The sequence below is a fragment of the Mastigoproctus giganteus genome, chromosome 1 (genome assembly GCF_048544385.1).
Source record: "Mastigoproctus giganteus isolate SK-2022 chromosome 1, ASM4854438v1, whole genome shotgun sequence".
NCBI lineage: Eukaryota > Metazoa > Arthropoda > Arachnida > Uropygi > Thelyphonidae > Mastigoproctus > Mastigoproctus giganteus.
The window spans coordinates 45,868,731-45,895,613 of record NC_143575.1 but is presented as its reverse complement, the minus strand read 5'-3'; the positions used below and the strand labels follow the sequence as shown (position 1 = coordinate 45,895,613).

At 38.8% G+C, this 26,883-nt stretch overlaps 1 protein-coding gene across 8 annotated transcripts in view; it reads right to left on the bottom strand.

Moving 5' to 3' along the window:
- Positions 1-26,883, bottom strand: part of Cdk12 (Cyclin-dependent kinase 12) — a 621,218-nt gene that overhangs the window by 455,642 nt on the left and 138,693 nt on the right. For 5 of the 8 annotated variants that reach the window (XM_090372485.1, XM_090372492.1, XM_090372479.1 and 2 more), the window contains one exon: positions 7,173-7,334. The exons of 1 other annotated variant lie outside the window; for it this stretch is intronic. In XM_090372485.1, coding sequence (XP_090228611.1) covers positions 7,173-7,213 — 41 coding nt within the window. In that variant the 5' untranslated portion in view covers positions 7,214-7,334. Of the gene's footprint in view, positions 1-7,159; positions 7,335-26,883 lie in introns of those variants that run through there. 2 more of the 8 variants (XM_090372509.1, XM_090372473.1) reach the window with 2 other exon arrangements.

Sequence of the window (26,883 nt, the reverse complement as noted above, 5' to 3'; positions counted from 1 at the left end):
ATGAGCCTGCTCAAACCATTCAATGCCTTATACATCTCAATCAGATCACCTGCGAGGTGCCTAATCTCCAGACAGTACTCAAAGTGTGGCCTGACCATTGCCCTATACAAAGGGATACCTGATTTGGGCACCTGAGAGCTTGATGGGTCCCTCATATTAATTTCTTCGAGGGCATTTACTCTACACCTCAAACTCTCATAGATGCCTATCAGAACGCTGAGTTGGCGCCTAATTTCTTCACAGTCTCTGCACCTAGCACACATATAGACATCCTCCTTGGCTAGTTCATGTTCTGTTCTAGATACGTTTCCAAACATTTCACATTTCACACATTTTTTTAGACTGTGATGAGTTGGAGAATCGCCCCCTTCGGTTCTCCCTAAGCCACAGCACTCTGGCTGTTCTGTGATCGTTGCTTTGCTGCTCTAGTCTAGGTCATGATTCCGTTTAAGTGTAATTCAATTAACAATGAAATTTAATAAGATTAATGAATTTTACTGATTAATTGATAATACTATACTAATCTACCAGATTTCTAATACAGTGCTACGTATTTCGCTATTTAGTTTTACGTTAAACCTTACGCTATGAAGAGTCTCAACTAAAAAGTAATCTCTGGCGCGCCTCCCCTTGGCCAAGGTTGGGAGACAGGGGGAAAAGGGATCAGGCGTCCCCTGCCCCCGAATTCGCCAGCTGCCGGAACTCAACAGTCAACATAATAACACACATACTTACACACCTACTTAGATACACTTGCTGGCCTATGTCTACAGCGACATATACACTGTGCTGCCACTTTATTAGGTACACCTAGCTAGTAGCGTATTGAGCCTCCTTTAGCCTTCAAAACAGCCTGAATTCGTCTAGGCATGGATTGAGCAAGATGCTGAAAACGTTGTGCAGGAATGGAGTACCATGCAGACATGAGTGTGTGTCACGCAGGTCCTTGAGATTCGACGTAGGTGTAGCCTGCAGCGAACAGCCCTTTCCAGCTCATTCCAAAGATGTTCAATAGGATTGAGATCCCGGGACTGAGCGGGCCAATGCAGCAAAGAAAAGTCATTGTCATGTTCCTGGAACCATTCCATAGTGATTCGGGCTTTGTGCATCGGCGCATTATCCTGGTGGAAGTAATCATCTGACTGAGGATAAATTGTCAACATGAACGGATGCACTTGGTCAGCAACGATGTTTAGGTACGATGTGGCATTCAGACGTGAATCTATGGATATCAATGGACCCAACGTGTGCCAAGAAAAATCATTCCCCACACCATAACACTGCCCCCCACGACCTTGCACAGTAGTCGTCAGACATGACGGGTCCATGGATTCATGTTGTTTTCTCCAAATTCTGAGCCTTCCATCAACATGATGCACCAGAAACTTCGACTCGTCAGGTCAAGCAACTGTTTTCCAATCCTCGATAGTCCAGTGCTGGTGTTGTTGTGCCCACAGGAGGCGTGCTCTCTTGTTCTTCATTGATAACAAGTACGCGATGTGGCCGTCGGGTGTTGTAGCCCATTCGCGACAAAGTGCGACTAGTCCGTTGCGATATTTTGTTCTGCGCACCAAGGTTGTATTTTGACGTGATGTGCGACATTGTGGCCCGTCTGTTTGCTTGCACAATTCTGAAAGTTCATGAGAACTGCCGTTTAAGAGATGCTTTGTCCAGCACGTCTTGCACCTACTACCATGCCACGTTCGAAGTCCGTTACGGACATCGAACGCGTTTCCCCATTCTTGCTACGGTTTGTACGCTTAAATGATACTAGAAAGGTTGTTCCGCTGCATTCATATCCACAACTGTGGTCATGTGACTTGCAACGTTGTAGGATGAACCATTTGTGTGCACAGCAGGGATGTACCTAATAAAATGGCAGCACAGTGTAGGTTTCCCCTATATGCCGCTGTAGTTCGAATCCCGTCGATGACAGGAGGAATTTTTATGGGCCTTTTTCACAAAGTGGCTGAGTTAGTCCACTTAGGCGGTAGATGACTTTCATCAACCGGTGAAATACCACCACTTTGCTTATTGGAGGCTTGAAGTGGTGAAACCCATGGTTTGTCTCTAGAGCAAAGTTTCCGGCATCCCCCTCTCCCCATACTTCTCCTTCAACCCATGCACGGTACTAAGTACTACAGGTTTTGATACCTTTCGTGTTTGGGGTTTTCATAAAAAAAAAAAAAAACTTCGGGTGAAGGTAGCATGGTTTTTTCTCTCGTAAACTCGGGTTTTCCGTCCAGCAAACAGAAAATCGACCACAGAACACAAGCAATATACACAGAGTATATAATGAGCAACACGGCATTCGTCGCCGATGTTCCAAAAAACCCAATAACAACCACAATAGCTGTTCAGGAATGGGCTAATCAACACAGGCTTACTGTATCTTCAACTAAAACAAAAATTCTTCTTTTAAAAGGTAACCTGAATATTAGCATACCCAGGTTATCAAGCTAATCCAACAACCTCGAAAGTGACATTAGTCTCTAAAATAACTCGACATTATAATCGATCAGAAATGAAGCTTTGCCCCACATCTTTACTACATCAAGGAGAAGATTAAAGGGTATGCAGCATCACTAGCTCGGTTACCAAAACAGACTGGAGTCTCAAGGGAAGAGCTCTGTGGCTCATGTATAAAGCTGTTTTCCACCCTATTGTCTTTTATGGGGCACCAATATGGTTTCCTGGGTAGGTAAGTAACAATTGCAGACAAACTTAGTTACATCCAGAGACTCTTTCTCTTTAGAATGGCTAGGGCCTGCCGCAAATCGTTCTATGACCACCATCGCAGCCCTATAGGTTATCACAAGTATGCTACCCCCAGACCTAAATACCATCTTCCTTGTACTGACACCCATCAACCAGTGGAATTTATAGGGCTCACTACAGTGCCCCATCAGGAAATCAGCACAAAAACGAAGTGACTATGGACCAAACTTCATTCTCAAGATAAGCTTCCTCACTCCCAGCACCCTGACCTGGCTAACCCCTAACTTGGAAACTACCCGTGATGTCTGGCCATGGTTTAGTTAAGGCCATGTTAAAGTATCTTGGCAGAAGCATAACTAGGAATTTTGACACCTATGGTCAAATATCAGAAATGCGCTTTTGTTTTCATAAAAATAATTAAATTATAATTATATTTAATATTAATTAATATTTAAATTATAATTATAAAAAATAATTATCATCAAATTATTAATGTTTAGCATTACGGTCACCTGGGGAAACCCCCCTGTGTGTTCCCTCCTTTCCTTCCCTTTTATATACAACTATCTTTCTCTCCTTTTTCTTTTCCTGGGCTCTTTCCCTCCTTGCTGTGCTGGAGGGGAGACTCTGTCAAACGTCACAATCAAGCTCCCACAATCATGTCATTTGAAACTCTGTGATATCTTTACTACTTGCCTTAACTGCTACTTCATCACTTTGACTACACGACCAGATGAAAATTATCACTGCACTAGAGCACCTAGCTGTACCGGTTTTTATACTGCGAGCTATGCGGTATAGTCCATTACAGATGGTGTGGTCACAATTCAGTGATCACTGAGTGTATATTGTGAAAAAAGGTACTTAGAACGTTGCTAATCTTTCGATGGAACTACCAAGGATGTTTCTCTTTCGTGATTTTATTTTTAAATAAATAAATTTTCTGTTTATACTCCGGAAAGACCACAAAGTCAGAGGAGTTCACAAGACAGAGAGAATACAACAAACAGCATCGTATTCAGCACTCACGGGCTTGAACCCCAGTCACTCAAGGCAAGTGTACTTATACACACTCGCGCTGACTACTCGGCTAGGGCGGCGCAGAGTTCTGAAACACAACTGACCGGAATAAAATACATTTTGAGACTGACAAAAAAACGCCCGTGCAGTTTACATTGTGCTACAGGTCGCATTTCTGACACGCCCATCTAGTTTCACACAGAAAACACGTGCTTCAAGCTCGTATAGTATCGCCCTATTAAAACCACTGTTGTCCTGAATTTGCTTTGTGACATGGAACATTGTTTCAATTTCTTACAATAGGCAGCAACAACAATTGTGGGTTCATCAGTAATCCATGGTACCATGGCAATATACTCCATGAAGAGTTCTTCTGTTGGTCCTATACTTATTCTAGTTCTGTCAACTGTCTCACGGATAAATTCATTTAAGGTACATTTGTGATTTCCTTTCTCTGTTTCACCTCTTAACATACTCTACGGTTACTAATGGTGGCCTACCTGGATTGGGATGAATGGTCTTTCATTAATACGATGTTTTGAACAGTCAATTTCAGGTGTCAAAACCTTTCTACTATCTGACGACGGTACATGCCATCTATGTGACTGCCTATTACCAAACCTTTTGTGAAGGAATCTAGGTCCTTTTCTTGTCCCACTCTATGCCGTTTACTTCATGGAAAACATTTTACATTATAGTATATCCTGTTTTTGATTGGTACTGCCATCACCTATCACGATGATCTCTGGATACACGATTGAGTATACAGTATTTCATATACACACTCCCGCTTGAGTATATTACATATATACACTCATTTTCAAAGTTTTTATTAAAATAGGACTAACTTGTTCACTAATTTTTATTAAAATATTTTCTGTTATGTATAAACACCAAAAAACGGAACTAATATAAAAAAAAATTCTATAATAAACGAGACCATTCGAGAAAGGTGTAAAAGACTCCTGATTGTAGTAGAACGTTGTAGAAGATTCCTGTATGTGGGTAGAACGTTGTAGAAGATTCCTGTATGTGGGTAGAACGTTGTAGATGATTCTAAAATATTCTAGAGGGTACTGTTTCAATATTATAGAAGATTGTGGCTGATTCTAGAGTGTTTTGCAATAATATATATTGAGGAGTACGAGCTGTAACTTATAAAATCGAATACCCATCGTTCAGAAAGAGTGTTTGGTGTAAGTTTTGTGTGTTTCGTGACAAAAATGGCAATAAATCAGAAACTTGAGTGTTGAAAAAAGAAGCGCTAATTATAACTCTTTATAAATAAAGTTATACCATGAGAAGTACAGTATTGGCAAAAAAACTAGGCATTCATTTAATGGAGTACAAACTACTTCTTCAACGATTCAAGAAGACTGGCAGTTTAAAGGACAAACCATCAGGACAATCGCGAGTAACAAGGAAAGCACAAGATAAGGCCATAACATTGATTTCTAAACTCAGTCGACGACGTACCACACCACAAATCTGAGCTGAATTCAATACGAACAGAGAAACTCCCGTGTCTACATCCATTACAAAACTTCGTCTTATGGTCGTGTAGCGGTCCGAAAAACCTTATTAAAACCGGAAAATCGAAAGAAACGGTTGGGTTGGTCTAAGAACCATTAACATTGGACAACTGAAGAGTGGAAAAACGTACTACGGACGAATGAATCCAAATTTGAAATTTTTGGATCCGAGCGTAGAGTTTATGTGAGACGATCAAACTGAAAAAAAAAAAAAAAAATGGTGTCACACTGTTTAGTACCTACAGCAAGCGTGTTGGTGGTTCCATCATGATTTCGGGTTGCTTCTGTTTTTCTGGTGTGGGTAACATCGTAAAAATTGAAAGAAGTTTAAGAAAAGAAGGATATAAAAACATTCTTGAACATAATGCAATATCCTTTGGACTTCGATTTTTGGTAAAATTCCAGACTAGGGTACCCCGTCCAACATGGCAGCTAGCAAAACAGTGGGAAAGCAATGATTGACAAGTTGTGACTCCGCCCACTCCCCTCCTAGGTTGATATGCCTAGGGTGTTTTCCCCCCAATTGCCCCTGTTTTTAGATCGCGAACTCATTTTCCGATTCAAAAACAGGGGGATGGGAGGAATAAACACCATACCTAAGCTAAGCACCCCCCTCCTCGACGACACCAAACAATCAGAAAGAAAACGCCTCAACAATAATTACCCAATCACAGAACTCGACTGTCAATCACAGCACTGAGTGGGAATGCTTTCACCTATCAATCACCGCCGTCTTTCCTCGCTTTTATCGGTGTACCCTATACTGGAGTTCAGCCGAAATTTTATATTACAACAAGACAATGATCCGAAGAACAGCTGTATGCTGTGCAGGGACTTCCAAGCAACTAAATAATTGGAGGGGATATTGCAAATTATGCTGTGGCCAGCCCAATTGCTTGATTGAAACCCAACAGAGCTTTTATGGGACCATCTATTCTAGACAGTCAAGTCCGTGAAGTCTACCCATCTTCACAAAATTTATGGTGAATCTTGCAGATCGCTAGGAGTGATGTTAGTCAAGATACTGTTATAAAATTAATCGCCAGAATGCAACGTTTGTGTAGGGCAACGGTAAAATCTTGTAGAGGATATTTTGATGAAAAATCAGTATAGCTGTTAATATTAATATTACAACAGTAATAATTTCAATATTTTTGTAAAAATTTTTCAATGTTTGATATGAAATTCTGATATGAAACCTTACACTGTCATAGCTAATTTCAAAAAAAAAAAAATTAATGAAAACTGTTGTCGTACGCTGTGATTCCAAACGTTTAGGCGGGAGCGTATATGCATATACTCAATCAAGATTATATTTGTACTGTGTATATGTTTAATTCTATGACTAGACAAATAAAATTATTTTTATTACTATTATTAGCCATATGGTGCAAGGAAGCCTGAGGCTTATGCTGCACCAGCCAAAAAAAAAAAAAAAAAAAAAAAAACCCCAAGTTACCCTTAGAAAGAGAGAGAGAGAGAGAGAGAGAGAGAGAGAGAGAGAGAGAGAGAGAGAGAGAGAGAGAGAGAGGAATTACAAAGAAGAGAAGAATGATAATATCCCGCTCAGGACCCTGGGTTTGCCAAGCCCATACTCACCAGATGTGAGCCCCTGGATTGAATCAACTTGACTCTATGTGACAAATTACATAATATAAATCCCTCAAAAAATGATTTATTATGTTCGTTTCAAAATTACATGACTTTACAAATTATAAACTTAACGTTACGTTACGTAACCGAACATAACCTAAAGTGTCAGTTTCGTTAGGTGAGCATACTTTTGGTTAGGTTAATTATATCAATCAATTCAAGTTAATTATTAAACAGAAATAACTGAAGCTACTTTCAATTAGGTTAAAGAATTGGAATAAACATATACATTGTACCTGTCACTCTTACCTGTCGACATTCCGATCGAAGCAAACAGGTACATACCACATAGTTGATTGACAGTGTGTGCCTTGCCGATGAATGACAAGAACAGTTTAAGTTGCAAACTTGCTCAACTGAATATTAATTCTTTACTTTTGCCTTTTTATGTATGGTGGGAATATAGTAGTTCTAAAAAAAGAAATACTGTAGTATTAGCATGCTAAAACGGGGAAGAAAGGGCAGCATAAAATTTAATTCATTTAATAAGACTGGTTTACTAATTAAATGCAGACTAATATATATTTAAATAAAAGCATAATTCGTTTACAAATAAATCAAGAAAGATTAATAAACACATCTTCCTCGCTGAGAGAGTAACTGCTACGATCATAATATACAGAGTGGTTATAATTAAAAGTACATCAATTTGATCGCCTGTAGGTGGAAAACCATGTATTGCTGAGAGATGAAATTTGGAATTGACAGTATATAAATTAGAAACTGAAGCGCAAAAAATTTCTAAAAAGTGGCATCAGGGTGGTGTGATAGTGCTGCATTCCCGAAGTATGAACACAAATCTCATGATATGACTAGTAAGGTACAAGTATCATCTGCAGACGGTGAGGATAGTTAGCATGGAAATTTAAACATTATTTTTATAAATAAATAAACAATCTTTATTGTACAGGTAACGTGTATACAACGGTGCCCATTACGGCAACAACGCCAAGGTTCAAAGGTTGGATTAGATAGGACATACAATATTAAGAGACAAGGGCATACACAGTAATTACACAAAGATGCTCAATTACAGTACAGTCATTAAACATAGAATACAAGAAATTGATACAGAACTTATTGTTGTCCTTAGGCTTCATGCTTTAATCTATGATAAGCTATATCTAAAATTTTTATTATTTGTTTTTTTTTAAATCTTTTAATCGACTCTAAGCACAAGATGGAAACCACGAAGAGGCTTGAATATATTTTTGGTGAAACAAGTTATTTTTAGTTTATTTTTTGTTTTACAGAGCGTTCGCTTGCGCCTATTGCTTTCTTCATATCCATCTGTCAGCCTGCATGTAACAACCTGACTCCCAGTGTTCAGATTTTCATGAAATTTTATATTTCGGCCTATTTGTAAGGCCATACCAAACTTCATCGAAATCTGATAAATAGAATTCCGACTATTATAAATTCTTTTTCTCACAAAATTTGTATGGAAGAAATAAATTCATAGATTAAATGTAATTCTTATGCAGAATTTTTAAATTTAGATAATCCATGCACACTTCGCATGTATTGGTATGTAAGACTCGTGAACATGGAGTCGCTTGTGAAGAAATAACACGTAGAGAGAGAGAGGGGGAGAGAGAGAGAGAGAGAGAGAGAGAGAGAGAGAGAGAGGCTTAAAAACAAGTTGGTTAATAAACGCAGTGCATTACGTTTCGTTAGATTTTTTTTTCGTAAATTAATTGAAGTTTTTTATATATTTTTCTGTGTTTAATGAAGTGAACGAAAATATAGTCATCTCGTTATCAATTATTATTTTTGTCGGATATAGTTAATGAAATAAATCAAATATATTTTTCTCAGCGTGGTCTGTGCTTGTTAACAGGCGAGACTGCTCCTACAGGGATGAGATACACTTAAATAGAAAGTATGAATCAGAGCTGTAATACTCAATATGTTCTACGTATTGAGTATTACAGCTCTGATTCATACTATCTAAGGAAGTGTTCTACGTACTATATTGAGGTAAACTCCTTTTATTATTTTACTAATACTTAAATAGAAAGGATGAAAGAATATTTGTTGATGCTATCACCGTAGTGTTAGGTATGTCGGAAACTGCTAGCTTGGAGGGGGGGGATATATACATACTAATAGATTAACTAGAGCCGCAGGTAGAGGTGAAAGTGATTCTTTTTTTTTTATATATATAATTCTATACAGTGTGTTAGTTGTCTTACGGCACCAGGAGTTTCCCCCATCTCAGCATAATTCTATACAGTGGGCCTACTCTTGAGTCACTAACAACAAATTCTAAATGGAAAGCATTCAGGGAAGTAATCGTAAAAGCTACTAGACTTTTCACACCAACTAAAAAAATAGCGTTCAAGGCTTAGGCCTAAATGGATGTCTGATGAAACTTACGGCAGACAAGAATACTGCAAGAAATGCAACTTACAGAGAGAAAGTTGAAGAGAAATATTTGAAGTTAAACATAAAAAAAGGCACCTGGTCTGGCTAGGATCTATCAAATTATATTAAGGGAGGCAGCAAAGAAGTAAGCAAACCCTTAGCCATAATTATGAGAGATGTGAGAATGTATAACCAGTTCACAAAGGGGAATCAAAGGGCGACAAGTAATTACAGCCCTATTAGCTTAACTTCTGTTCCAGGGAAAATAATGGAGTCACTGGTTAAAGAAGTAATGCAGGACCATCTAGACAGGAGTGCAGTTATACTTAAGTCACAGCATGGGTTTTGTTAAGGGGAGATAACAAAGGAACCGGATGCAAAAAATAACTACTAATGCTAATACTAATACTAATTAGTTACTAATATAACTTAATTAGTATTAGTAATAGTAGCATATGATACAAGAATGGAAACTTACAAAGCATCAGCCAAAAGAAAAAAAAAAAAAAACTTGCACATCACCTGTCCATCCGGTGAAATAATTTGTGTAGTTCTTGCTCGAATTTATTCAAACTACCCACTTCCACAATAACAGATGGATGTTTGTTCCAACAATCAAGCCCCTGCTGGCTGAAGGGCAAACTTCCGCACATCTACTGCAACTACCCTTCCTTAGTTTGAATTTGAGTACCCGCACGTGCCTGCTCAAGAGGAAGAATGCCATCAGTATTGAGTTTTCTCAATCCATTCAAAACCTCAAACACCTCAATCTCTATCCATTCAAAGCCTCAAACACCTCAATCTCTATCCATTCAAAGCCTCAAACACCTCAATCTCTATCCATTCAAAGCCTTACACACCTCAGTCATGCAGGTGTCTAGTCTTCAGACTAGGAATGCATGGTGATCAGCAAATTGCAGAATTGAAGCCTTTCTTGGTACGACCATCCATTTATTCCCTTCACCAATCTGGTTGCCTTTCTGTGCATCCGTACCAGCAGATCTACATGCTGCCTAAAGTGAGGCCTCCAGACCTCTATGGAGAAATCAAGATGGGGTTTAACCATTGTCTTGCACAGTGGGATAATCACCTCCTTATCACTGCCAGCAAAGTTACTGTATATCATTGACAAAACCCCATGAGTTCTGTTGGTCTGTCTACCCTGCTCAGAGAACCTCATATCTGACTACACAATTTTTTCCACTACTCTGATTTGGAATTACTGCTACCCATGTGCAGCACTTGCATTTATCAATTTAAAACTTCATAATAACTGCAATATGCTACACCAACCGTTATAAACTTTTATTAAAATAAAACAGTATAATGAGAACCAGATAAAATTAAACTGGTAATAAAATAAGATACACTGTATGTACAATAAAATAAAGTATGAAATAAAACACAATGTAGACCACGGAATAAGAGCGTTAAAAAACACAACCGTAGCTTTCAGAGGCGTCCGCCTCCTTTATCAACTTTATCAAAGGTTAAACTTCTACTGCCATTTCTCAGCCCATCTGCATAGTTTTTTAGTTCTTGTTGCAGTAGCTTACCCTGATTACTGTCATTAACAGGGCCGAATTTTAATGTTTGTCGACCCTAGGCACTTTTCTTCTGAAAAGTGGGAAAAGAGTGGTTAAATATTTCTTATAATAAATTATGCTATATTGACACACTGACTGCGAATTACGTACATCTTTTAAAGAATTGCAAGTATGAGCAGTTGATCAGCGCATGCACTATGAACTTGTATAAACGTCTATGACTGTTGTCTCATGCTTATCTTGTTAAATTGGCTTGTTTCGCAGGGAGTTACACGTGCATCCTCCTGTTCAAAATAGTTGTACTCACAAATATGTACATGGAAGTTATACGTAAACAGAGCGGTAGTAAAGAGCGGAATAAGTTTGTGGCGTGACATTTTAAGAAAATAGTGTGATTTTTAAAAGAAGACTGATGAGCTGTATTTTCAATTTTTCATATTCTGATCCTAGAAAAAAGTATTGTGTTAACTGTGTTAGACGTGATTTAAAATGTCTGACGGATATATGCGAAAACACGAATTTGGTTATGAAAAAAAGAAAAAGTTTTCCGTAAAAAATGAAGATTCAACTCTTGATATAAGTCACACAGATTAGTTGTCGGTCATTATTCGTTATGTGTATCAAAAGATGGCGAAGTACATGAGCGTTCCTTGATGTTTGTTCCCATTGAAAAGCATGATGCAAAATATCTTTTTGATACGATAGCATTTGTTCTTGATAAACATAGAACAGATGACGAAAGCTCCACGTCCGTGTGCGCACCTGATAAATCCGACAAAACCACATCGGACCTACAAATAGTATATCAAACAGACAATGATAGCTACGATACTATTTTCCAAAAAATAAACTCAGTTTATGCGGAACAGATTACAATAAAAAATGAGATGAGAGACAACACGATGGATCTTCAAAAACAGCTGTCATCTTTGCAGAACAACCTAGAGCTCATACTCACTAATCAAGGATTGCTATTGCATCATCAGTTACAAAGCATAAAATCACAACAAGCGCTGCTAGACGCGATAAAAAGGAAAAAAAGGAGACAAAAGTTCAGCTAAACCCAGTCCTCATGCTTCAAGCTCAAACCACCTGACCAGGCATCAGACGAGCTCACCTATATCGCAATTCAACCTGACACCAAACCCTCAATGTCAAGAAGTGTCTGGCGAGACACATGGCATTATGAACCGTCCCAGCTGGATCGCCCTTCAGCGATCACCGTCCCAGCTGGATACGGATCTGCCCTTACATCGAGAGACAACAGGAGGGGAGGGGAGGGGGTACAGCCATCTTTTATAGACAAAACCTCTTCACACTGATCTTTACCATTTCAAGTGAATCGCAAGATTTTGAAGCCACCTCTGTCAAACTCAAGTTCCAATCTACTGTACTTCAAGTGACTATAGTCTATGTGCCCCCATCTCCATCTCAAGACCTTATCCTTGAAGTAGCAAACTGAATTCTGCACCAGCTGCAACCAGCCACTGTAAGCATCGTATGTGGTGAATTCAATCTACCCCTCAACTTAATAACTTAAAGCAAATGTTCCTCTCTCACCTTCTTACCGCAGATCTCTGCCTTGTCAGCGAACTCCCAACTCGTGGGCCTAACCAACTTGATCTAATACTAGCCTCCATACCATGCATCATCGATAAAACCCTAGAGACGGTGCTCAACTCTGACCATGACGCACTTTTAATGCTATTTCAATTACCAACTAATCGCCATCTTCCAAATCGGCAGAATAAAACCATGTCACATAGCCCTACATTCCTAAACATACCGAGATGCATCGAGGCAGCGTCGTTAATCCCTTGGTCGACCCTACAGTCATGTGACGTTAGCCGTCGCCCTCCTTACCAATTGGGCTATATCTGTAACGAGCTATGCGGCCACAAGAAAGATCACAATTTCCCCTTACTCTAAAGCATGGTCGTCCCACGACCTGAAGAAGCGATTCAACCTTAAGCAACATCTACATAAATTGTGGAAGCAGTCTCACAACGTTACGGACAGAATTGCCTACCCTAGAGCTCGAGCTGAGTTTAACCGCCAGAAATCCACAGCGATCAAATCGTACCTTGACAGGACCATACGCATAGGGAAAGTTCCATATAAGGATACCCCTTCAGGTTTTCCCCTTCAACTTGATCCCCGATGCTGGCTTGACTACATCACCAGGTTTACCACCACTGTCAACCCAGAAAACCAGCCCTCGCTACCAACCTCTGACACCAGTTTTGACCCATTGACAACCATAATAAAATCGAGACAAGAATTAATTAATGCCATCAACTTCTACTACTGGACCTGACGGGATTCCGCAATTTATGCTTAAGAGCCTGAGTCCTTACATCCTGCAACCTCTGTTACATATCTTTAACTCAGTGCTCTCAAAGCACTGTTTCCCACACCAATGGAAGGAATACCTAGTCAAACCAAGGCCAAAAATTCGAGTTTCATCACTTGTGAAACACTACAGACCGATCTCAAATTCATCCTGTCCATTGAAACTGTTAGAAAAATACTGCTCCCGATCCTCACTAAGCAAATCTTGCCATACAATCCTCCACAAATCCACTATGCACCCCCACACAGATCAACTGTGACCAACCTTCTAGCAACAACTAACACAATCCTCACAGCCTTTGAGAATATAGATGAGCTAGCAGCCACATACATAGACATTGAATCTGCTTTTGATGCCGTGCACATCCCGTCTCTCCTAAAACTACTAGAAAAGCACTATCAGATAGGAGGCGACATCTTAGCTTTCCTCACATCTCTGCTGAATAACCGAATAGTCAAATTATAGATAACTCACGATACCGCAAAATAATCTCAGTTGGAGTCCCGCACAGGGCAGTGCTATCTGGCCTCCTCTTCACAGCTCTTATTGCTCCACTGGTAATCCAAAAGTTAAATATCCTGGTATATTGTGACGATCTAAAGGTACTCACGCCAATAAAGGCAAGCCAAAACCCTCACCAAGTCTCAGAAGAGCTAACCTCCACTCTCTCCTCAATATGTATCTACCTCAAACAATTTGGTGTGCGTATCAATCCCGAGAAGTCAGAAATCATGGTCTTCGCGTTAAAGAAACGGCCAACAAAAACCTATCCAACCCTCAATGGAGCCTCCACCCCTCTTGTCCAACATCACATTGACCTAGGAATAAGTTTCGATCCAAAGCTTCTTTTCGGCCAGCATGTAGACGTACTCCTCACAAAAGCCACCAGACTGAGATGGATATGTAAGCAACATCTGCACCTTGGTGAGTTACATCTCAACAACAGTGTATCCGCCACTTCTCTATGCTGCAGAGATTTGGGCATCTGCATCTCCTTCTACCATCAAACCAGTTTTCTCATCCGAGTACTGGCTTCTCAAGTGGGCGTGCCACAAACTTAGCCTGCCTCCGCAGCTCCGGACCACCGATATGGCCAATGCACTTATCATCCCAAGGCTCAAGTCGCTCATTAATGAAAGCAGGCTCATCACAACAGTCAAACTCATGACCGGTCTCATCTCCTCCCCTCCTTCTGGGAAGACTGTGCATGGAAGATCCCAACGGTACGTCTACGAGCATCCCCCAGTTATGTCCTCTGCAAGACGCCTTCATCTTTCGGACCGGTTTCTTCCTCAGCAGATGCTATCTCGAGTCCAAGACCTAGATGTTGACTTCCTTCAATAAGTTCTATCGTGATAGACAACATAGGAAAGGAATACTGAGTAGAGTGGCCAAGGCTACTACTATTATAATTTGAGTCTTGAGCAATGTATATTCTTAACCCAAAGTGCTATGTACATATTTATGTACTTCAATGTATATCCTTATAGTATGTATTTTGAAGCAAATGATTGTACACTCACTTAATGTTCTATATATGTAGTATACTAAAGTAATTTCTCCATTTTCCTGTACTTTTTTTTGCACTTATTTATCATTTCTGTTATTTATTTATGTATTTTGGTTTTTGAGACAATAATGTCTCTGTAGTACAATGTTAACCCCTGGCCACTGTGCCGTGACGGGCTGTTGCAACTAATATTATGTAAATTATCATTCTAAGCGTTGCAATAAAGATTCTTCTTCTTCTTCAAATTGCAGATCTCAGCCACATGACAACGCTGCTAATATCAGTGGGATGTATTCTGGAGTCAGATTCAAGAAAATCCACAAACTAGCAGTATGGGTTCCATGTGCTTCACACAGTCTTAATTTAGTAGGGATCACATCTGCAGAAAGCTGTATGGCTGCGTTAATTTTTTCGGCATTTTACAGTCGCTGTACACATTCTTTGCAGCCTCACCACAAAGATGGTCTAAATTAAGTACGATGTAGAATACAATCTCGGTCAAAAAACTATCAGACACAACATGGTCATCAAGTCACGATGCTGCGAGATCATTGAAAAAAAATGTTACAGTAAAATTCGTGCAGGACTCGTTGATATCTCAAAAGGCGAAGAACAAAATCTGGCAGTGGTCCATGAAGCAAAAACTTTGATAAATAAACTGAACAGGTTAGAAATAGCATTAATGACTGTCATTTGGGAAGATCTTCTAAAAAATATAGACAGAGCGAATAAAGCAATTAGCATTTGTAGAGGCATATGATACAAGAAAGCAAGCTTATGCAGCATCACCCAAAAAAAACCCGCTCCCATTTCACCCCTCCGTTCGTTCCAAATACCTGACCGCTCAGCCTTAATTCAAGATTAACTCAATTCAAGAACCTCGAATTGAGTATGCGTAATTGTAAAATTATATGATGCTCTTCTGGATTATTTGATTGATGTTCGAGACAAAGGCAAATTTGATGATCTTGAAAAAATGGCAAAAGAATTAGAGTACTGTATACAGGTCTGGAGGCCTCATTTCAAGAAGGATGTAGAGCTGCTGGAACGAGTACAGAGAAGGGCAACAAGATTAGTGAATGGAACAAAGGGGTGCTCTTACAAAGAAAGGCTTAAGTTTTGCAAATTACAGTGTCTGGAGACTAGGCACCAGCGAGGTGATCTGATAGAGGTGTATAAAGCCTTGAATGGTTTAAGCATGCTCAATGCTGATGGGATTCTTCCTCTTGCTCAGAATAATCACCTGAGAGGGCATAAATTCAAATTGAGGAAAGACAGATGTAGGATAGACGTGCGGAAATTTGCCTTTAGCCAGCGGGTGGTTGGTTGGTGGAACAGACTTCCATCCCTTGTGGTGGAGGTTGATAGCCAAAATAAGTTTAAGGCTCAGCTGGACAGGTATTTTGAATGAACAGAGGGGTGAAGTAGAGTGGGTTTTTTTTTTTTTTTTTTGTTTTTTTTTGGCTGATGCTGCATAAGCTTGCTTTCTTGCATCAAATGCCTCTACTAATGCTAATGCTAATGCTAATTCGTTCCAAATTCTGATTAACAACAATATGAAAACCGAAAGCGGAAAAGGAAGAAACCATCTGATGAAACCCAGAGGAATTGGTACCAACAGAACTGAGTGCAAAAGATACATTTCGAATTCAAGTTTTTTATCGTATTATAGACGTACTAGTCACAAAAATGACAAAACGACGTGCTGTATATAGTACAATGCATAATACCTTCAGTTTTGTTATAGATAAATCTATGTCAAAAGAAGAAATTCGATCCAAAGCCATAGCATTAGCCAACGGCTACTCTTCCGACTTAGAAGTAGACTTCGTTGATGAATTCCTATTATTTTCAGCATTATACATGGATAAAACGTCTGTGGCAGAATAAAGGCACAAATAAAAGATAAACTGATTACTACACTGATGTGCAAAACTTAAGGACGAGTCAGGTTTTCACCTGCAGCTTCTCATAAGAGTGGCCTGGATATGGGGAAAACATACCAAAGGAACCTCGTGAGGTACAGAATTGATGAAGAAAACAACACCGACACAACAACGGAAACAAAATGGTACAGAGGGACTTTATTCAAAAATGGAAACATAGCACTGGCTGCCATGATACAGATGCATCACTGCCAAAGATGGAACAAAGGGAAGAGGTGGTCCTAAGTAGGAGAAATGACCACCCCTAATGTCGATGCAGGCTTTGCACCGCCTGTCCATACTTAGAACAATGGTGTTGATAAGTTCTTACGGCAACATCGTCCATTCCTCTGTCAGCGCCATCTTCAATTAGTGAACATTTTCTGGTGGGTGTGGACGTGCCGCTAGGCTCTCCACAGAGCATCCCATATGTGTTCGATGGGATTTAGATCAATGGAACGGGCAGGCCAATCCATACGAACAATGTCCTCACTTTCCAAAAGCATATCAACAGCTGCAGTGCGATGGGGTGTGGCGTTATCATCCATAAATACGAACTCTGGGCCAATGGCACCTCGGAACAGACGCACATGAAGGATTACCTCAGTACAGTAATGCACTGATTACAGTACCGCATTCCAGTATCTGGAGTTGTGTACGCCCATCCAAGATAACGTCTCCCCAGACGAGAACACCTCGATCGCCATATCGATCCCTTTCAATGATGTTTTCGGGGTGATACCGTGTGCCAACCTCTCGCCAGATTAGCTGACGTCCAGAATCGCTGCTGAGACTGAATCTACTCTCATCAGTAAAAAGAACCTTAAGTAAAGATTTGGTGGTTGTAACCTTGAGAAATAGTGTTGGTCCTTAAGTTTTGATCACCAGTAGATCTACTGTATTGCATTTTAACCATTCATCAGAAGTTGAAGGTGACAATTAGAGATAGTTGTTTGTTTGTTTGTTTTTGTTTTTTAGGAGCATTAGCAACTAAGGCCATATTGCTCCGGGATATGCGGTGGTCATTCCCTGACCTTTCCGCATCCTCCATATTTGGTGGTGACGGGCTCGAACCCCGGTCTAATCAAGAAGCGTGTGCTACGCACTGTTGCTCCTTCTCACCTGGCTACTGAGGCGCCTATTAGAGCTAGTACGCACGGTCGACTTGTTAACCGCTTAACCATCGCGGTGTTTTAACTGCCTTGACAGAACATATTAACACATGCGCGCATGAGCGGTCAAACAACCGTATCTAATGAATACAGATGAAAAGGCATTTCGTGGAAAAAGCTGCAGTATGGTCCTTATTACGTTTTTAAAAAGCGAAAAAATAAAATGTGGGTCCATCCATTAATAAGCCAATGACTGCTAAAGGGTCAATTTCGCAAATTATATAATGACTTGTATATATACCAAAAATATTTTGGGGATATTTTAGAATGAACAAGAGATCATTTGATGAATTATTACACATGATAAAGTCGCTATATTCTGGTATGTTTTTGTTATAAATTGTGGGTCTTTCTTTAGACTTCTATAATTAATTTTTCACTATCAAAATAACCTGACTCAAGGGCATTTTAAAGAGTAACATTTTAAAAATATGTTACTCTGTGGCCAGTTTGTGCACTATAGTTTAAGCAGTTGTTTGACCGCTCGCACAAACAACCGCGTTGGCATATGAAACACTTGTAAACATGTACACACCACTCGCGTGTACATGTTTATAAGTGTTTCGTATGCCAACTCAAGAAACGCACTGCTGCAAAAATGGAACGAGTTGCCTCTTTAAAACCGCTGCGTTTACAGGCAAATACAATGTGTTCTATCAAGGCGGTTAAAACACCGCTAAGGTTAAGTGGTCAACAAGCCGCCTGTGCGCGATAGCTCTAAGTTACAAGTTATTTTTGGTAATTTTTAACAACATTCCCCCTCCTCCCCCACCCAAAGTAACGTAATAAGTTTGGAAAAATCTTGTGAAAGCAAAGGATTGAGGTTACGTGAATTCAGAAGTAACTCTTATATTGTATTTTTATTATTTTTTTTAATTTTATTTTATTTATTTTTATTTTATTTTATTTTTATTTATTATTATTATTTTAATTTTCTTTGGCTGATGCAGAATAAGCCATCGGCTTTCTTGCACCATGGTCATTGCTAATACTAATACTAATTTCTTTTTAATAATTTTTTTAACTTTAAACAATACCCTTAACAAAACTAGGTCTAAAATATTGATTCAAAATGTCATTATCAGAGAATTAGTTGATATTAAAGCAGTTAAACTGATTTTGACGTTCATGGAGTTCAAAAGGTTTAAAAAATACTGTATATGTATAATAATAATAATTGGAAGCTTGTTACTTTTCGTGAAATAACTTAAAGATTGCTTTTAAGACTTTTGTTTAGATTACAGAAATTTTCAAGTAACTATTGCTATCTATTTAAAATGAATGTCATTCCTCATTTTAAATAAATTATGTACTTCCATGGATGACAAAGTTAAAAATATATATGTATAATAATAATTGAAAGTAACTAAGTTACTTTTCGCGAACTTAACTTTCCTTAAGTTAACTTTACAATTTAAAGTGACCAGATCCTTAGCATTCCAATGCGGGACATGTGGGAGGACAGGATTTTTCACCCCCAAGAAACATATTTAAAAAAAAAAATTATATATATAAAATATTCACATACAAAATACATTGATTTCTTTGAACTAAACATAAAATAAATATATATACAGGGTGTCTCAAAAATGAGTTCTTCATATGTAGACAAAAATATTTATATCAACATAGTTCCGGAAATGTTTGGTTTCCGTGTTTTGAAGGTCTGTCTATGACACTTAACTGTTCACATCACCTTACAGTAATTGTTCAAAATGTCCACCTTCTGCCTGAATACAGGCCTCACATCGACGTCTCATGGACTCGCGAAGACGATGCCAAATTACTGGCATGTTTCGTATTGTCTCACAACCTGTCACAATTCTATTGCGGTGAGTTTCCACATCAGCTACCGGAGTCGAATACACCAATGACTTTAAATGGCCCACAAGAAGAAATCTAGTGGGTTTAAATCAGTTGAGCGTGGAAGCCAGGCAGTTGGTCCACCTCTCCTATCCACCTACCTATCCACCGATTGCTCCTGATTTGAGTACATGGTCGGAATGGAAAACCACCAGATTCTGTCAGTACCTTGTGATGAAGGAAATCACCTGCGGGAGATAAGACATTCCGGTTAATAACTCGGGAACCAAGCATTTCCGGAACTATGTTGATATAGAATATTTTTATTGTCTACATATGAGGAACTCATTCCTGAAGTTATGCCGTGTATTTTTGAGACACCCTGTATATATATATATATAATTTTTTTTTTTTTTAAAGAAAGGCTGAAATTCATTATATGGTACACCGCGCGTTTCGCTACGTAATGAACAGAAGGTTGCGTGAAGGATGTGAACTGAGAAAAATACAGTAATTTTAATTAGAAGGGGGAAAAAACACTTATTAGAGGGATCATGTTTTTAATCGATTTTCATTTTTGTTTAGTGAAAAAAGGTTAGGCTTTTTCTGTGAAATAATAATAATAATAATACGGTACATACTTCTTTTAACAATAAAAGCAAGAGAAATTAAATAATATAATTAAATATATTTTTCCGCTGAGTGAAATTTTCTTAATAATTCTTCATTACACGTGTATTTGCTATTTCTTCGTAAAATTCTTCACAAGAATTAGCAAAATTGCACTTAACTTGTAGTATTGCTTTCGGCGTTTATATGGACAGCTATGTTTTCGTTGATGTCCACAGCTAACCGTGTTTGCTATCGAAAAAACCCTTTCCGTTGTACCATTGGTTCCCGGCAAACATAATGCAAATGATTTTGCATTATGTTTGCCATTAAGTATGGAGGCTACATGTCCAATCCGGGACAGTTTGCAAACGGGGCAAACGACTGAAATCTGGGACTGTCCTGCATAATCCCGGACGTCTGGTCATTTTACATTATAATAAATAGATTCTACCAGGACGCCACAGAAGAAGAAGCGAGCGATGTAAAAGTGACATCACCTAACTTTTTTGGCGGCAGAATTGATTCCGGTGGCAGAACTGTTCACCGAGCGGAACTGAACCCAAATCGCCTGTCCATATCAACGAATTAGGCGCCGTCCCTTAAGGGGGGAGGGGGGCGCTATCCGTATAGATGGTCCGCGCGCGTAGCAGAATAGCTATAATTGCCCTCCTCTCCATATCTGGTGCAAAAAGTCTGGATTCGAATCTCGTCAATGACACAAGAAACCTTTAAAGGTTTTTTTCGCTTCGTGGCTTAGTCGGTCTCAGGTTTGAATAGCAAAGTTCCCCCACCACATATACTCAAAAACTTGGGCTTTCGTCACAAAATGGGCAAATCGAACAGAGAACACATGCAATTTATGGGCATATTACACATGGACAGAGGAGTTTGTTCTCGGCTGGCTTTAACTGATTTTTTTTTTTTCTTTTTAATTTTATCCATATAAAAAGAATCAGGTGGTTGCCTAATGAGCCAAATTCCAGGGAGAAACTCATGTTATGTGTTAAGTGCGAAAGAAATTAAGGCTATGAGGCATCAACACAGGGCCGGCGCACCAAAAGTTCCGCACAGGGCGCTGATAGACCTGGGGGCCACTACTCATAGGCCGCCGTAGCTTAGTGGTCAGGCGCGCGGGTGCATAAGTACACGTGCCTTGAGTGACCGGGGTTCAAGCCCGTGACTACTGAATACGGTGCTGTTTCTTGTATTCTATCTTGTGAACTCCTCTGACCGTTTGGTCGTCCCGGAGTATAAACAGAAAATTTATTTATTTATTTTACTGTGCCTGTAACTGCGAATTGCGTGTATTCTCACCAGGTTTGCTGTATGAAAACCCAAGTTTCTGGGGGGAAAAAACGAAGCAACCCTCGCAGGAGGCCAACTAAGTAAGCTACTTTATGAGAAAAAGCCCACAAAAATTTCACTTATAATTCACGGGATTCGAACTCGGGCCTTATCCAGCCGGAAAAGACCCGAGTGGGAGTAGGATGGTTATAATCGCTATAATCCTCACGAGGGTACACATAAACAACCTAGAGATGTCATTATTTCGTTTTTCGTGCTGGTACGGAGTAATATTTCTGAGAATTTATTAATATTTTAAATCTTTATTTTTTGCAAAGAAAAATAATATTTTAGCGAAATTCTTTTATTTGCAACATTAGGTCAAGGTGATCCAATTTTCAATTCTGATAAGCAATAACTCAGCCATTCAGCAAAATGTTTTCCAGTTAACAAAATACCTCAGCTTTCATTTGCTTTTAGAGTTTGAGGGGATGAGAGCGGATTCCATTCGCCTAGGGCGACAGTTGCTGACAGCTGATCTAGGGCTGCTCCTGGGTAAGATACCACAAAGTTTTCTTCGATCCTTCTGTAAAGGTTTCTTTAATATCATGTGGTTCTCAAGAATACATCGACTTTACCGTCTGACTTCTGGCTAGGATAGAGGTAGATGACATTTTAAGAAATATGTTATATGGACCGATGAGGCTCAGTTATGGCTAAGCGGCGATGTGAATATCCATAACTGTTACGTATGAAGAACAATGCCTCCACTTGGCGTGGGTTCAGAGCAAATGTTTGTATCCCAACATACCATATCTTTCAAGAGACTTTCAGTGCATTACATTTCAGGATAGACGCGCGTTAGCAAATAGTAATAATACATCATTTGTTAAAAAATAAAATGAAAAGCAACGACTTTCATGTACGAAACGAGTGCATTTCGTTTCTGCGCATCCACCATATTACCCATTCGTTCCTCCAATCAGCGCACGGCAACAAACAATATCCAGTGCATCAGCTACAATATATGGTATATGGATGATCTACGTGACATGTATGAAAAAAAAATAATAATAAATGCTGGTTTCTATTGGTCCGATTTTGATGAAATCTCTAATAGCTCGACAGTTCTCTCGAACAGAGCTAAATATAAAATTTCATGAAAATCCATCCACCTGGAGTTGAATTATTACATGCGGACGGGCGGACAAAGAAATAATTCTTGGATTTCTACTGTTCCGATTTTAATGATATTTCGGATGGCTCGACAAATTTTCTAAAAATGCTCAATACAAAATTTTATAAAAATCCATCCATTAGGAGTCGAGTTATTACATGCGGACAGCCTTGGTGAAGATAACAGGTGCAATAACATATACGCTTATTCATTATGATGCATTAAGAAAGATGGGTTAAAAATGCAGCTGCCAATCAGAACAAAACAAAAAAAAAAAAAAAAAAATGACAAAAGAGGTAGTAGACAGACAGAACTGAGATTTAGCATTCCACTGGCGGATTGTGACCTGTTGTTTATTATTGACCAGGGCATAGGTGTATTAAAATTCTCTAGTTGAGCTCACATGTCCAGCTCTATTAGCCAGAAGAATTGGCAATTGGAGACTTTAACATATAATGGTCTGGAAAGAGAATGAATTATTCTTGTCAAGAGAACGAGCTAGACGAGTTGCGGTAGAAATGCCGCGGAAAAAATGTAAGCGATTCAGCAGAACTATCAACAAACGTTAATATGTGTGTAAGAACTTTATTTTATTATTTCACCATGACGTGCTACCTGAGCAATAAGCCCATATGCACCTGTGCGTAAGAATTGACATAATTATAGAGATGTGCTTGGTATTTGTGTGGATCAAAAACAGCACTATTTGGGGAGGGGATACAGTTCCAGACGATAGCAATATATATATATTATTTTTCCCCCCTGAAAATGAGGAAAACTGATCACTGAATATACTCAGGTTACAGACATGAAATACAAACATAGAATATATTCAATTTGCAGACAACGTCTGCCATATTTTCGAATGGTGAAACCAGGACTACATTATACGTCGAAGAGACGTATGACGTCAGTGGGAGTTACGGGCTATGTCAAATGTGGATAGTCTTTCTGAGCCAGCAGTAGATTTTCAACATCTTTTTGGAATTTTAGGAATCAGTTTTTGTTTTTACATACGGAGAAAAATTTATGTTGATAACTTTTATGAGTTTTTGATATTACCAAGAAAAACCCACCTTGTTCTCAGTTCTTTATAGAGTGAGTGCGTATTCCATATCTAGTCGAGATAAAGACCTGAAAAGTCGCTACTAATTTTTGTTGTGCAGAACAATTAGGGGAAAGTGCATTTCTCGAATTTTATAGCACTTACATTTGTTGTTTTTAAGTGCGGCATTAGTAAATGCTCTGGCGGAAGCTATTTTTGCAAATTACAACGCTATTTTTGAAGAATTAGACAAGTTCGAAACTAGCAATGATAACTCATTTGATGTTCTTATTTATACTCCGGGCACGACCACCAGGTCAGTGGAGATTACAATAAATCAATCAATACAAATGTTAATCGTATTTAGCAGTCGCGGGCTTGAACCCCGGTCCACTCAAAGAGAGTATGCTACTACACCTGCGCTCCTCACTACTCGGCTACGTCAGGCCTGAATGTATATGACCATCACCAACAAATTACAGAAGATGCAGCTAAACTATTTTTTGGCGACAGCGAAGACAATGACGATGAGGAAATTTCGTGGCTCTGCATAAAATTGCATTTTCAAAGTTTTATTATTTATGTTTAATTGTTTTTGGCAAACAAGACAATATTTCAAACAATTTCAAACAGTTCCTTAAACATTTAATATTAAGGTAAGTGATAAATTATAGTAAATGAATGGAATATAAATATTCTATTCATTTACTATCAAAACAGTTTCGGATGAAAATAGTTTTGCACACTTCCCTTATTTCTTCATGCTGAAATATACAAAATTATTATTATTATTATTAATAGCCATATGATGCAAGGAAACTTGAGGCTTATGCTGCATCAGGAAAAAAAAAAGTTCCCGAGTTACCCTTGGGGAGAGAGAGAGAGAGAGAGTAAAAGGGAATCACCAAGAGAGAGAAGAATGATGATATCCACTCAGGACCCTAGGTGTGCCAAGCCCATACTCACCAGATGTGAGCCCCCCGGTCAGGAAGTTTCGGCTACGTCTCAAAGCACATTTTCTAATATCGGCTTACACACGGGTTAATACATTTTCTGACTTCCCGAGTTCCGAAACTACGGGTCAACTTATGCTAGAGTATCTATGGTAGGTTTTCATAATACTACATACCGAAATCCAGTATTACGTCATAATGGATTAAATCAAAACTGAAAAATTCATTTACTAACTGCAGTGGGGTCACGCAAATTTTTTAACTGGTTCGCGTCGATTATTCTTTTTTAAACCGTAAAGTATGGTATAATAGCGTGTGTGTGTGTGTGTGTGTGTGTGTGTGTGAGCTAAAACCATGAGGAGTCAGTATATTTTGTCTGTAACTGCGTTTATTCTTTGTCGGTTAGCCTGTTTTGCTAAACGAAAAACCCGGTTTCTGGAATATAAAACCATGCAATCCTCTGTCCAAAACCTAATAACTCAGCGACGTTATGAAAAATATCCTATTGTCTCAACGTGATTCGAACTTGGGCCTTTTCTAGACCATGAAAAAAGAGCGACCATAACCACTGTGTTACCCGCGAGGGCAGTAGAGTAGTAATAAGTGTAACAGCAATAATATTTTTTTATAAAATTTTAACTAGTTCTGCTAGACCGGTGCGAACTTACACTAGTTCAGTATTGTGTACAGGGAAGTCGAGAGCTAAACAGGTACAAAACATATGACGTCCCCCACATGTGTGTCCACATGTAGATATGAAGGTTAAAAAGCAACAAGTCAATTGTAACATATAATTTTTTGTTTGAAAAATAATAATGGAAATTGGTAAATTGAGAGACTACGATAAGAACAGGTTATGCGCACATTTTATACAAGCAAAAGTCATTAACTACACTACAACTGAATTCTAACTGACAGCTGAGAGAAATGTTTTACTACTGGCGGAAGTGCGAGGAGGAAAGGGGTAGTCAGAATCAGAACCCTTTACGTAAGAGAAACTGTGGATTTCGAGAAAACTAAACAAAGAGGTGATATAAGAGGATGTAGGTAGGGCGATCTATCTAAAACAGAATTAAATATTTTTGCGACTGAGATTTTAGTAGAAGGCGTCTTTCAGTTCATCAACAGCTTGCATGTCAATGAATTCCAGCTAATAAATTTCAGATGCTTCCATTTTAAAGGTGAAAGGGTTCTGAAACAAGAAAATATGTTTGAACTGTTCATCATAATCCTGAAATCGTGTATGAAATTCCTTCTGCAGCAACTCTAAACCTCTCACAGAAATTTTCAGGATTTTATGAGAGGTTAGAGCATAATTTCAGGATTTTTTTATTATTTATTTATTTTTTAAATTTCAGTGATGCTTCTTTCTTACGGCACACCTTTGCAACAAGGGAAAAATGGTAGAAGTTTCCTTCACCCAACTGTTTAGCAAGGAATCCGAGTTTCAGTTGGAAAGACTAAACATCTGAAAACATGCCACAAACTAATTTTCCTTTCCCCGGCAGTCTGCTGTTCAGTTTATTTAGATGCTGGATTATATCTGCTAGAATGGTTAAATCCCATAACTACTCAGAGTCAAATAACTTCTCAATAAACTTCAATTTTCCCTGAATTTCATGGCGGAGTTAAAAGAAGCGTTTACTGTAGTTTTACTCTACTTAGCCATTTTTCCACCAGATTTCACTGTAGCAAAATACACCTTCATACTCTGCCTCAATTTCTAATGAAAAACCAATACTGGAATTAACAATAATTTCGTGCAGACTTTCTAATTAAATTTATAGTTGGTAATGATATCCATTACAGATTCCCAATTCGTGGCTTTGCTGCATAATGCTTGCTTCTTCGAGTCATGTATAAGAAGAAGGTTTTGAAGTCCTGTTTAGTGTGATGTTAGTGCATAAGTTGTCAAAAACCACATTTGAATGTAATTCTAGCGTGAAACATGCTAATTCTTAGTGAAGCTGCAAGAAGAGAATATTGTTAAAACATTATTTTTCATTAGGAGATGGGCTGATGGACCTGATGAAACTACACCAAAGCATAGCGTAGATTGCCGACTCCTGCTGAAAGAAACACTATCTAGTAGCCGACCACGTCGAGGTATACCCATAATTTTAGAAAGCTTATGGCTAAGCAAATGCTCAAAGAAAACTCGAACCTAAAAAAATGCTCAAAGAAAACTCGAACCTAAAAAAATGCCCATAGA